Genomic DNA, 12,777 nt, shown 5'->3' with positions numbered 1-12,777 from the left:
ATCTCTATTTGCAGAATGCATGATCTTCTAGGTAGAAAGCCCTACAAATTCCACAAAAATACTATTAGAACTAGTAAACTAATTCGGTAAAGTTTCAGGAAACAAAATCAATATACATGAATCAGTTGCTTTTCTATATCTAAAAAGGAAATTAAGGGGCGCCTGGGTGGCTCAGTTGGTTAAGCGGCTACCTTTGGCTCAGGTCATGATCCTGGGGTCCTGGGATTGAGCCCCACATCCGGCTCCCTGCTCAGCGGAGAGCCTGCTTCTCCCTCTCCCTCTGCCTACTTGTGCTCTCTATCTCTCTGTCAAATAAATAAATAAAATCTTAAAAAAAATAAAATAAAATAAAAAGGAAATTAAGAAAATAATCATATTTATATACCATCAAAAAGAATAAAATACTTAGGAAAAACTCAGTCATATACTGAAAACTATAAAATACAGCTGAAAGAAATTGAGGAAGACACAAATAAATGGAAAGACATCCCAAGTTCATGGATTTGAATATTGTTAAAATAATCATACCACCCAAAGTTAGTTACAGATTCAATGAAATATTTATCAAAATCCCAATCCTATTTTTTATAGAAATAGAAAAAAACAATTCTAAAATTCATATGGAACCACAAAGGACTCTGAATAGCCAAAACAATCTTGAAAATAAGAACAAAGCTCTTTCTCTAATTTTTCTGAGGCCTCATACTTTCTAATTTCAAAATACATTACAAAGCTACAGTAATCAAAGCAATGTGGTACTGATATAAAGATAGACATATAGACCCATGGAACAGAAAAGAAAGTCCAGAGATAAACTCTTGCATAGATGGGTAACTAATCTTCAGCAAGGGTGCTGCTAATATACAATGGGAAAATTTCTTTAACAAATGGTGTTTGGGAAACTGGATATCCACATGCAAAAGACTGAAATTGGACCTTTATCTTATGCCATATTTAAAAATCAACTCAAAATGGATTAAAGACTTAATCAAAGACCTGAAATTACAAAACTCCTAGAAGAAAATATAGGGAAATTTTTCATAAAATTGGTTTTAGTGATGATTTCTTGGATATTATATCAAAATCATGGCAACAAAAGCAAAAACAGACAAGTAGAACTACATTAAATAAAAATCTTCTGCACAGCAAAGGAAACAATCAATAGAGTGGTAAGGCAACCTATAGGAAGGGAGAAAATATTTGCAAACAATATATCTGAGGGGTTAATATCCAAAATATATAAGGAACTCCTACAATTCAACAGCAAAACCCCCCAAATAATCCAATTTAAAATGGGCAAAAGACTTAAATACACATTTTTCCAAAGACACATACAAATGACCAACAGGTATATGAAAAGATCCTCAATATCACCAATCATTAGGGACATGAATGTCAAAACCACAATGAGATATCACCTCACAACTATGAGGATGGTCTTTTTTTAAGTGCTAAAAGAGAAATTGGAACCCTTGTGCACTGTTGGTAGGAATCTGAAATGGTGCTGCCACTATGGACAGCAGTGTTGATATTGCTGAAAACATTAAAAATAGAACTACCAAGGGCACCTGGCTGGCTCAGTCAGAGGAGCATATGACTCTTGATCTCAGGGTTATGAGTTCGAACCCCACATTGGGTGTAGAGATTACTTAAATAAATAAATAATTTAAAATATTAGAACTACCATAAGACCCAGCAATCCCACTTTTGGGTATTTATCCAAAAGAATTGAAATCAGGATCTCCAGGAGATAGGTGCACTCCCATATTCATTATTCACAAGAGCCAAAGGCAGAAACAACCTAAATGTCCACCAATGGATGAATAAAGAAAATGCAGTGTAAATATACAATGGGATATTATTCAGCCTTAAAAAAGAAGGAAGTCCTGTCACATACTACAACACGTTTAAACCTGATTATGCTGTGAAATAAGCCAGTCAAAGAAGGACAAATACTAAATGATTCCACTCATATAATGTATATCAAGTAATCAAACTCATAGAAGCAGAGAGTAGAATGATGGTTGCCAGGAGCTGGGTGGGGATTTGCTGTTCAATGGGTATAAAATTTCAGTCATGAAAGATTAAAAAGTTCTGGATATCTGTTGTACACCATTGTGCTTATAGTTAACAATACTGGAATGTACACTTAAAAATTTGTTAAGAAGGTGGATCTCATATGTTTTTTTACCATAATAGAAACAAAAGGATATATGCTCTTAAGTATTCACAAAACAAAAAAAGCATCAGTTTTATCTGCATCCTCCAATTGACCTCAGCTCAGAAGCTCTAGGCAGCTCTGGCTTGTCCTCAGGACATCATTTTCTCAGGTGTCTGAAATTCTTCTTCTGAGCAGTATTAAAAAAAAAAAAAAAAGCAAACATTGATTTTATTCTTCATACTGACCACACACATAAATCAGAATGAGATATAAGAGACCTGTAGTGTCCAAGGTTTCCAAGCACACAGGCCCATTTCAGCCCTTTTATATGTGTGGTAGGTTGCAAAACTGGCTACAATGCTCCACCCCTTCTGTAGTCCGAGCCTTTAGAGCACCTGCCATTAGAAGGTGGTGTCCATTTCCTTACTCCTTGAAGCTGGGCCAACTCCATGACTTGCTTTGGCCAATAAATGCAGCAGATATGATGTACATTCTTGGACCCTCTGCCTCCTAGGACCTTCTCACCATCATATGAACAAGCCTGCACTGGCCCTCTAACGGGGCCATCCTAGACCAACCAGCCCCCAGCTGACCTGGGAGCTGACCACAAACACTTAAGTGAGCCCAGCTGACATCAGTCTGGCCCAGATCAACTGAGCCCAGACCAAACTGTTGACCCACAGAACCATGAGCTTAAAAAATGGTGGTGTCTTAAGCCACTATCTTTTGAGGTGCTTTGTTACACAGCAAAAACTAACGGATACAATACATATCCCCAATTCTTATGATCATAGTTGCTCTTCTGAATTAACCCCTTTTAAGATCCTCCCCAGAATCTCCTCCAGGTACACAGCATGGATCTCTTCCTCAAACTACTATTTGCATGAAGCTTTTTATTATAAGATCATTAAAATAAAGGAGAGAGGCCTCTCATCAGGATGACTTGTCATTACTCAATTCAGCCTCAGGTGGACTTTTCAATTTGGTCAGACAGCAGCTTCATTCTTGGCTCACCCCAGAGCACAAATGTTAGCCTCCTCCTTGTTTTTTTTCCCCCAAAGTTCTTGGAAACATGTAAGTCTTCCCTTACATTCACAGGGGACTAGATTTCACATATCCTAGGTCACTCTGGATCCCTTTCCCTCATCAGTGCACTCCTCTGATTGGCACTCCCCACTCTACAGCTCTACTGAAGGAACCCAAATGCAGAGCTCAGTTGAGTGTTTCTGACACTCTTCTGAACACTGTATCAATAGCACATACTTCCTTAATTTCACACATGAATTTTTCTCTACTTAAGTGAGCTCCACAGAATATCCTTTGCACCTTCCTGAAGCAGAAGAAACCTCTCCCCATGTGTGGTACACATCTTTGCTTCTGCCTTCACAACACCCACTTCCCCTGCTTCTGGGAACAGCATTGACACTTTCCAAGGGAACAACTTTCTCCTCTCTTTCTAGAGATGTGGGTTGAATGTAGTCCTATAAGGCTCCAGAGGTGGGCACGTGACCCAGCTCTGGCAGGTCAGAGCATGCCTCCTCCTGGCCAGCAATTGATTCTTAATGGGGCACATGACTCCATCAGAACCAGTCAAATTCAAGTCTAGGACTTATGTGGAAACTGTCAGAGACCAACCACCTTTTGACTGGAAATGCTGATAACACAAGAAATTAGAACAGAGCTACTGGGCAGCCATCTTGTCACTATGAAGAGAAATCCTGCCCCAAAATGAAGCAACAGACAGTGACAATGTTAATGACATAATTTGAGTCTTTGGAGTAATCAGCCATGCCTAAAGAAAGCTATCATGATCCTTTTGACTTTTTTGTTCTTTTTTGTTTAAACCAGACTGAACTAAGTTACGGTTGCTTGCAAAGATGTTCTACTACATCCCACATCTTTCCCTTTATACAAATTAGAACTTACCACTGTTAAATGGAAAGCAGGATGATTCATATGAAGTTGAAGAATGGTTAACCTAGTCTATGGTGATCCCTAGCTGCCCATTCCCTTTCCCTATACACTTTGGCTTTCACTGGGGATGTTGGAGCTTATGGCAGTTTTAAGATGGAGCTGCACATTGTTTGATCCTCCTCCCACTGAGGGCTGGGTCTCAGTGCCCCAGCTCTTGCCATTGAATCTGGACAGGCTTGTGACCACGGAGAACAATCAGGTCAGTGGCAGTGATGCCATGTGACCTTCCAGGCTTGGTCTGCATCTGCCTTGTTTGCTGGCACCAGCATGCTCAGAGCCATAAGCCACCACCTACAATGCCACCAAATCCCAGAGCAGCCACTCTGGGGCTGCAACACATAGGTGCCTAGTTGGCAGTGCCACCTCAGCAGATGCCAGCCCTCCAGGCCCAATGGCCAGACACGGCAGTGAGAAGCCACCTTGGAGGACGATACCCCTTCCCTGCTCTTCCAGATCCTGCCAGTCCACTGACCCATCACCATTCAAGGTGATCCCCCAAGGCCTATACACATGGGTCCTTTCTGGATCCCTGATCTGAATGATCCACAGACATAACAAATGGAGGTTGTTTCCTGCCAGTCAGTTTTAGTGTGGTTTGTGACACAGCCACAGACACCTGGGACCGGACCCCTCCACTCCTGGCCTTACCTCACAACGTCCACTGATGCAGCCCCTGACTTGAAGAAATCGGTGGAGTCTTCCACCTCCAGGACACTGGGGAGAATCCGTTTCCAGGCACTCTAAAAAACAGGTGCAATGAGAAAGGGCTCACAGGGGAGCTGGGAGAAGGCACCTTTGGGTGAGAGCAGCCCCTGATATGTGTTCGGACCACCTATTGCCAGGCTGGGCTTTCTGCCCACTCCAAGGCGCTGCTGCTCTCAGGAGCCTCATGGTAATGGAGCGATTGCCTCCTTGGGGAAGTAGAAGCCCAAGGAGCTCAGCTACTGTCCTCCTGCCCACCTCACCTTGACCCCAACTTCTTTGGGATCTCCATACCAGTTCAGGGGCAGTAGGAAGACCGGACATGGAGAGCTCAGGGTGTGGCTGTGGACCAGCTACTCCCAAGCCCACTTCATGCCCAGCCTCACCTGGGTGCTGTCATCCAAGGGAGGTCCCCAGAGTGACACTGGTGTTTGGGTATGTTGCATTGTGGAAGGGAAATCGAAGTGTGGGGGTGGTTCTCAGGGTAAAAATGAGGCACACTGATGGGGCTCAGGAGGCCTGGGTCTTCTCACTGATAGCTGGTTCTATGCCCCTCTGTCCTGGGGCCTGCGGAGGACAGCAGTGCCCACCAGCCAGCCCCATGGATGAGCATGGAAAGGGCAGTGCCAGTGGCCAACACCATCCAGAATTCTAAGACCATCCAGTGGGTCAGGATGAGATGGCTGTTCTCTGGCTGGGTTCCCAGTTGGGCTTCTCAGGACAGAAGAGGATGCCTCACACTCTGTCTGAACTTCAGGCCTGGCTGGTCACTGGCCCAGATGGAGGTGGGAAGGTCCAGTTAGGACCAGCCCCCTGGCACCCTTAACCCAACCTCTCCTTGGCTCTTTCATTCTTGGAAGGGTGTTGTGATTTGCCCTTCCCATCCTCAGTGTGACCGTCAGCAGCCATGCTGAGCCACTCCCTATCCCCACTGGACTACTGCCTGCCCTCAGGCCTCCGCCTGGGTCTTTGCCCACCAGTGATGCCCTTCTCTGAACCCCAGCTCATGTTTAAATCCTGGGCATCCTCTGGGGCCAACTGCTGTGTCACTTCTTCCCTGAAATCTTCACTAACTGCTCTGCTGGCAAGGGCTACCCTCTTCAGACTCAAGTGGCCTGGGGCCACAGGTCACCTGCTGATATATGGGTGTACCATCCTATGATGCCTACGAGATGCACTGGCCCTTATAAGATGCGTATGGAACCTCTGAGAGGCAGTGCACCTCAAAGCTGCACTGCCTCACTCAGACCCCAGCTTGGCTCCTGACAAGCCATGGAGATGTAGACAGCCCCTCAATGCCTATTTCTTCATCTGTGCAAGAGGCTGATAACAGCTGTGGGGGATGTCTTGCCTGAGGCAGGAAGATCATTTGGTGTACAGAGGAGCTCAGCAAATGTGGCATTTGTGCCACCTGCAGTGCTTTGCACAGCCCTGGCTCAGGAGGGTGTTTGGCTGGGCTTGTTGCCCACGGCTCACTCCAGCCCACAGCATGCACTTGATGAGGTCTGCTGAATGGAGAACACAGCTGACCCCTGCTGGCGCCACTAGGCTGGGCTCTCTCCATCAACACCAGGGCCACAACCACCCCACACTGCCCTCTCTTCCCTGGCTATCTCCCCTCCCCCTCAGTCGCCTCCAGACCTCCCCTCCCCCTCAGTCGCCTCCAGGCATTCTGAAAGGGCCAGCCCAGCTATGACCAACAGGTGTCATGATAACAATGCTAAGGATGACCGAGGCCATGTGGCAAGCAGCACAGCAGTGGAGGCCAGGACTCCAGCCCCACCAGCTGGGCTCCAAGCCCAGGCCTGTGCTCATCTGCTGTAACCCCGCCTCGGGCCTCAGCTCCTCGGCTGGGAGATGAAGGTAATAACAACACCTGCTTCATGGAGTTATTACAGTAATTAAACACAATACCATTCCTGAAGTGTTTAGAACATGACACGGGTACACACTCTGCAAGTATGTGCTTCTTTTGATGACCATTAGGCTCCCTGCCAACATTTATTGAGGTCCTCATAGGTGCTGCTGAATGGACCCTCTCCATATGTGTTCTCTCCTCTACCACTCACAACACCCATGGGCATGGGGTTTATTCTTCCCAGGGCACAGATGAAGGACACAGTTGTAGCAGCTTTTGACTCAGGTTTAACATACAACCTTAGCCCACCCTGAGTGCCACTCAACTGGAAGCTCCAGAAGGCCAATTTGTCCAGCAGCTGGCCCAGTAACCCCCAGTGGGCACAGGGCTGGGGCCTGAGCAGTGGCTCCAAGAATAGTTTTGAATGAACAGGCTTTTTTTTTTTCTCCTTTTTTTACAGACATTCAGAATATTTAGCTTTCTACTAAGGGAGTGCTCAGTGCCTTCTGGAGCAAGGCCAGCTCCTCATGTCCCTCCCTTGCTGAGTCCTGTCCCCTGCACTTGTCATCAACACCCATGGTCACCACTGTGGCTGCAAACTGGCCCACCTTCACTAAACACATCTCTCCTTCCCCCAGAACTCTCTCCATTCACCTCTCAGGGCAAACCTCCCCTCCTCCTGCCCAGGGGAGCCTGCCTTGATTATTCCTTCTGAAGTTGTCCTCCGGCCTCCAAGGACCTTGTTTCCATCACCCTGTTATTTCGCTCATGGCACTTCTCTTTGTCTGAAATTATCTTGTTTATGTTTGGCTGTTCATTGGCTCTCTTCCCCATGGAAAGGGACACTTCATGACAACAGGGACATTGCTTATTGTCATATGCCTAGTGTCTGACTTAGCACCTGGTATTTTATAGGAGCCCATATGTATTTCTTAAATAAGTCACTGAGTACATGATTGAATGAGTGAAAATTCATCTAATGCCTTCCATTCAATAAGGCTAAATGCCATCGATACCATGTCTCCCAAGGAGAGAGAGATGAGTGGGGGGAGCAGGAAGGACGAGGAACAACTCTAGGAGGTGACCACTGATTCGACTTGTGGTCGAAGGGACTGAGTCTCAGAGAGGGAAGTGCTCTCTGGCATCATGCAGGGCAGCTGGACTGGAGTCCAGGTCTGCCTGACTATGATGCCCATGCTGGTCACAGTGCAAGAGACTCCTTCTCAGGGAGCTTTTCTGGAAGGTTACAGTGCACACATTCTCATCAAAGTGTCATGGACTTGGCACCTGCCTTTGTCATCTATCCAGGGGCTTCTTGCTTCATTTGTCCACCATTGACAAGGAGTCCTTAGGAAAGTCAGACCCAGCCAGCCAAATCCCAGTGCTCCAGTGACAGAAGAAGAGAGTAAGGGGACATCAGAAAGCCCCAAGACAGGACAGAACCATCATTGTGCCTGGGGTAAGCACATAAATCCATAGAGGGTGTGCACACCCAACTCCAGGGAGCATGAGTCAAAAAACACATGTGCAGTGCAAAACCTGCACAATCAGACAGAATCCCTGAGGGGTCTCTTACCCTCACAGCCTCTGCCATGACCAGCTCTTCCTCAGTCAGCTCAAGGGCATTGCTGTCTGCTCCCTTGAAGAAGTGGGAGGCTGGGATCATCTTGCCATCCTCCAGCTGGATGTTCTTCACCAGCAGCTGCAAAAAGAAGGTTTCACAGCACCTAAGGTTGCCCTCCTCTCAGAGAAAAGAGCAATTTCACACAGAGCACTGTGCTGGGCACCCCACACACTCATCTCCAACCCTCACCACAAGAAAGGCACAAGATTAATGAGGAAGAGAGATGTTCAGAGTGGGCGTGCTGGCTATCCTAGGGACACGGAGGGAATGGTAGAGCTCATGTCTCCCAGTCACCCACCCCCCACCAAGCTCTCACTCCTTTTTAAGTGTAATGATTTTATTATTTCTATAAAAATGCCTACTTATTAGAAAAAAATAAATCAATCACGACTTTGAAAGTCAATCAAGAAAACAACCAATCCCCCAATAGTCCAGCTCCCAGAAACCCCATGGAAACATCTGCTGAAGGTCATCAGATGTCCCATGGGGCCTAGAGGTGGGAAGAGGAGCAGACGAGGACATCTGTGTTTGACAAGAGTGGTTTATAAGAATGGCACACTCTATATCCACTCTGATATAACTAGAGCCAGGTTCCCTGCCTGATCTCCACCCTTTTGCCTTTTGGAGATACTTGGGAGCTTTCCGTGAGCTAAAGCCCAGCCAGACTCAGCTAGAAGTTTCTGAAAGATGCTTCAACCAAGGGTCTCTGCCAAGGCTGCTTCCTTTGCTTTGCTGTCCTGTGGACATCATGGAAGGTGCAGTTGGTGCCCCCCTATCCAGAGCTCCTCTTGGATGGTGTCCCCATCCTCCAGCTGCTGCATGGGTGAGCCATTAGCAGCCTACATCTGCACCTTCCTACTCCATGGCTGTTGCTGGATAGACACAGCCACAGACAGAGAGGCCCAGGGGCTATGCCTCATTGCCAATCCCCTTCCCCAGGGGCAGCAGAAACTGAGGACTTAGTGATGTGAGCATGCAGGGGCATAATCAGCAGATGCAATTCACACTGGATGAGATAAAGACTGGAAGACTCCAGAACCCCTATATCTTTGCTTAGCATTGTCCTCTGTCCCAGCTTAGCCCTAGGTTGTATGGGATTTTCCAAGAGTACTCCCTTGATAAATCAGATGCACAAGAACTCCTATCTCAGATGCTCCTTCTAGGGAACTTGACCCAAGACAGATAGCATATTTCAACTGCATGTATCAAGCATGAATACCTAAAACTCCTGATCACTATAAATTGCAGACACTGATGGCAGCCTCAGGCCCTCCAATGGCAGGGCACAGCAGGGTGGGCACCCAGAGTGAGCTCACACCAAGCCCCAGCAAAGCTGCTCCACTCTCCATCTGGCCTATACACACTGATGCAGTCAATGGTTCAACATCCACAGGGTTAGTTGAAATCCCCAAAGTGCTTGGAGACCCCTGCCTGTACTCCTTCTTCTCTGCCCCCAGTATCTTAAGGTCCAGACCTGCCAACCACTGGATGGAGTAAGTATTAATGGCCAAGAGGTGGGCCTCGGAGCCAGAATTTTAGGGCTTGAATCCCAGCTCTACCACAAACTAACTTGGTGATGTTAGGAGGGTTATTTAAACCTCTTTGCTTCAGTTTTCTTTTCTGTAAAATAAGTGTAATACATATCTCATACAGTTGTTGGGAAAATCAAATTTAATAAATTGTTTTACAATAGTGCCCAGGCACACAGAAGGCACTCCATCAATGTTAGCTGTTACTCAGAGTCGCAGAGTCTGCTAACGTGAGTCAGGGCATGGAGTGTGCCCAGCATGGCTTCAAGGGTTCTTCACTGTGATGGCCCTGTTCAGAAAGAAGGAAACTGAGGCACAGAGATTTAGTGACCATACCCAGTGGCACCTGGACACTCTGCTGGACCAAAATGAGGCTCCAAGTTCAGGGCCCCTGGGACAGGGCCTCTCCCTGATTCCAGTACCCTCACAGGGCACCCAGCTCTGGCTGAGGAGCCTGGTCAGGAAGAGCAAGGAAGGGGCCAGCTTTCCCAGAACAGGAAAGTACAAACATAGGGTTTTCCAGACTCCCGGAGCCTGCAGTCTCATTTTCCCATTTTCTCCAGAGCAGCCTGGGGGTCTAACTTCCAGACCTGAGCCCCTGGAGCCGACAGTATAGACACGTGACTGACAGCAGCACCATTACCATTCTGTCATCATTCCCGAAAAGAATGAGTCCCGCTTTGGTGACTACCCCTGGCCGATGGGCTCCCGGGATGGGCAAATCTTCTCCCTCGGGCACCAAGCCTGCAGTGTTCAGCGTTGAGTTGAAGAAAGTCAGCTTCTGTTGAGGACAGGAAAACCAGAAGATGGTGGATGAAAAAGGCTCCCACTGCTGGCAGCCCAGGCAAGTCTGAGCAGGGTTAAGGGGATGAAGGGGGGCCAGGCAGGGCCAGGGAGAGGAAGGAGGAGGCCAGGGCAGCCACAACGCAAGAACTGCAACCCCAAGGACTCTGCCTCTAGGGGCACAAACAAGACCTGGAGGAGCCTTGGAGGCCTCATGGAGCCCTCAAGCCCTGGACGTCCTTTAGACCCTATTAACTGGCCCTTGGCCTCAGATTTCAGGCAGACAGACACCAGGGGAAAATACGCTCAAGGCATCACAGAGTGCCCTGGGGATGCCACCAAGCACTGGTCACTTTGCAAAGACTCTTGTGGTGATGAGGGCAGGAGAGAGACTCCTGGACAGAGTCTGGGCAGCTGGACAGCAGTCAGGGGTTTGGACAGTCTGAAGCTTTGTGAGGACAGGACTGCCCTCTGTGGGGAACAGATGAAGGTCCCCACTCACAGTCCTGCCAACAACTCCCAGTGCCTCTCAAAAGCCTGTGAGCCCCAGGGCTCACCATCTTCAGCATCTGAAGAATGCCACTGCCCAAACCCTGGCCTAAGCATACTGCCCCTCTCCACTAGGGCCAAGTCAAAGTCAGAGCTGGACTTGGGATCTCTGTGAGCCCAGGGGTAGGAGTCAAAATATTTTACAAGAAATATAGCTTGAAGAACATTCCACCCTAAAACAACAGAATACTCATTCTTCTCTAGCGCACATGGAACTTTCTCCAGAATAGACCATATACTGGGTCACAAATCAGGTCTCAACCGATACCAAAAGATTGAGATTATTCCCTGCATATTCTCAGACCACAATGCTCTAAACTGGAACTCAATCACAAGAAAAAATTTGGCAGAAATTCAAACACTTGGAAGCTAAAGACCACTCTGCTCAAGAATGTTTGGGTCAACCAAGAAATCAAAGAAGAACTTAAACAATTCATGGAAATCAATGAGAATGAAAACACATCAGTACATCCAAGCCTCACTCAAAAAAACAGAAAAATCCCGAATTCACCAACTAACTCTACACCTTAAAGAACTAGAGAAAAAGCAACAAATGACGCCTAAGCCACATATTAGAAGAGAAATAATTAAAATTAGAGCAGAAATCAATGAATTAGAAACCAGAAACACAGTAGATCAGATCAATGAAACTAGAAGATGGTTCTTTGAAAGAATTAATAAGATCGATAAACCACTGGCCAGACTTATCCAAAAGAAGAGAGAAAGGACCCAAATTAATAAAATTATGAATGAAAGGGGAGAGATCACGACTAACACCAAGGAAATAGAAACAATTATTAGAAATTATTATCAACAACTATATGCCAATAAATTGAGCAATCTGGATGAAATGAGGCCTTCCTGGAAACCTATAAGCTGCCAAGACTGAAACAGGAAGAAATTGACAACCTGAATAGGCCAATAACCAGTAACGAGATTGAAGCAGTGATCAAAAACCTCCCAAAAAGCAAGAGTCCAGGGCCTGACGGATTCCCTGGGGAATTCTACCAAACATTCAAAGAAGAAATAATACCTATTCTACTGAAGCTGTTTCAAAAAATAGAAACAGAAGGAAAACTTCCAAACTCATTCTATGAGGTCAGCATTACCTTAATCCCCAAACCAGGCAAAGACCCCATCAAAAAGGAGAATTTCAGACCGATATCCCTGATGAATATGGATTCCAAAATCCTCAACAAAATCCTAGCTAATAGGATCCAACAATACATTAAAAGGATCATCCTCCACGACCAAGTGGGATTTATCCCCGGGATGCAAGGGTGGTTCAACATTCACAAATCAATCAATGTGATAGAACACATTAATAAGAGGAGGGAGAAGAACCATAGGGTCCTCTCAATTGATGCAGAAAAAGCATTTGACAAAATACAACATCCTTTCCTGATTAAAACTCTCCAGAGTATAGGGATAGAGGGAACATTCCTCAAGTTCATAAAGTCCATCTATGAAAAACCCACAGCGAATATCATCCTCAATGGGGAAAAGCTGAGAGCCTTTCCCTTAAGATCAGGAACACGTCAAGGGTGCCTACTCTCACCACTGTTGTTCAACATAGTACTAGAAGTCCTAGCAACAG

The 12,777-nt window shown here is 46.4% G+C and overlaps 1 protein-coding gene across 3 annotated transcripts in view; it reads right to left on the bottom strand.

The window, feature by feature from the left end:
- ALDH1L1 (aldehyde dehydrogenase 1 family member L1) overlaps positions 1–12,777 on the bottom strand; it is a 108,206-nt gene that overhangs the window by 61,707 nt on the left and 33,722 nt on the right. For all 3 annotated transcript variants that reach the window (XM_032412079.1, XM_032412080.1, XM_032412081.1), the window contains 3 exons: positions 10,492–10,629; positions 8,272–8,397; positions 4,784–4,875 (listed from right to left, as the gene is read on the bottom strand). In XM_032412079.1, the coding sequence (XP_032267970.1) occupies positions 4,784–4,875; positions 8,272–8,397; positions 10,492–10,629 (356 nt within the window). The remainder of the gene's footprint in view (positions 1–4,783; positions 4,876–8,271; positions 8,398–10,491; positions 10,630–12,777) is intronic.

This window comes from Phoca vitulina, unplaced genomic scaffold, assembly GCF_004348235.1.
Source record: "Phoca vitulina isolate PV1807 unplaced genomic scaffold, GSC_HSeal_1.0 scaffold13, whole genome shotgun sequence".
Taxonomy (NCBI): Eukaryota; Metazoa; Chordata; class Mammalia; order Carnivora; family Phocidae; genus Phoca; species Phoca vitulina.
The sequence above is the reverse complement of the archived record's forward strand: the minus strand, read 5'-3'. Positions and strand labels throughout refer to the sequence as shown.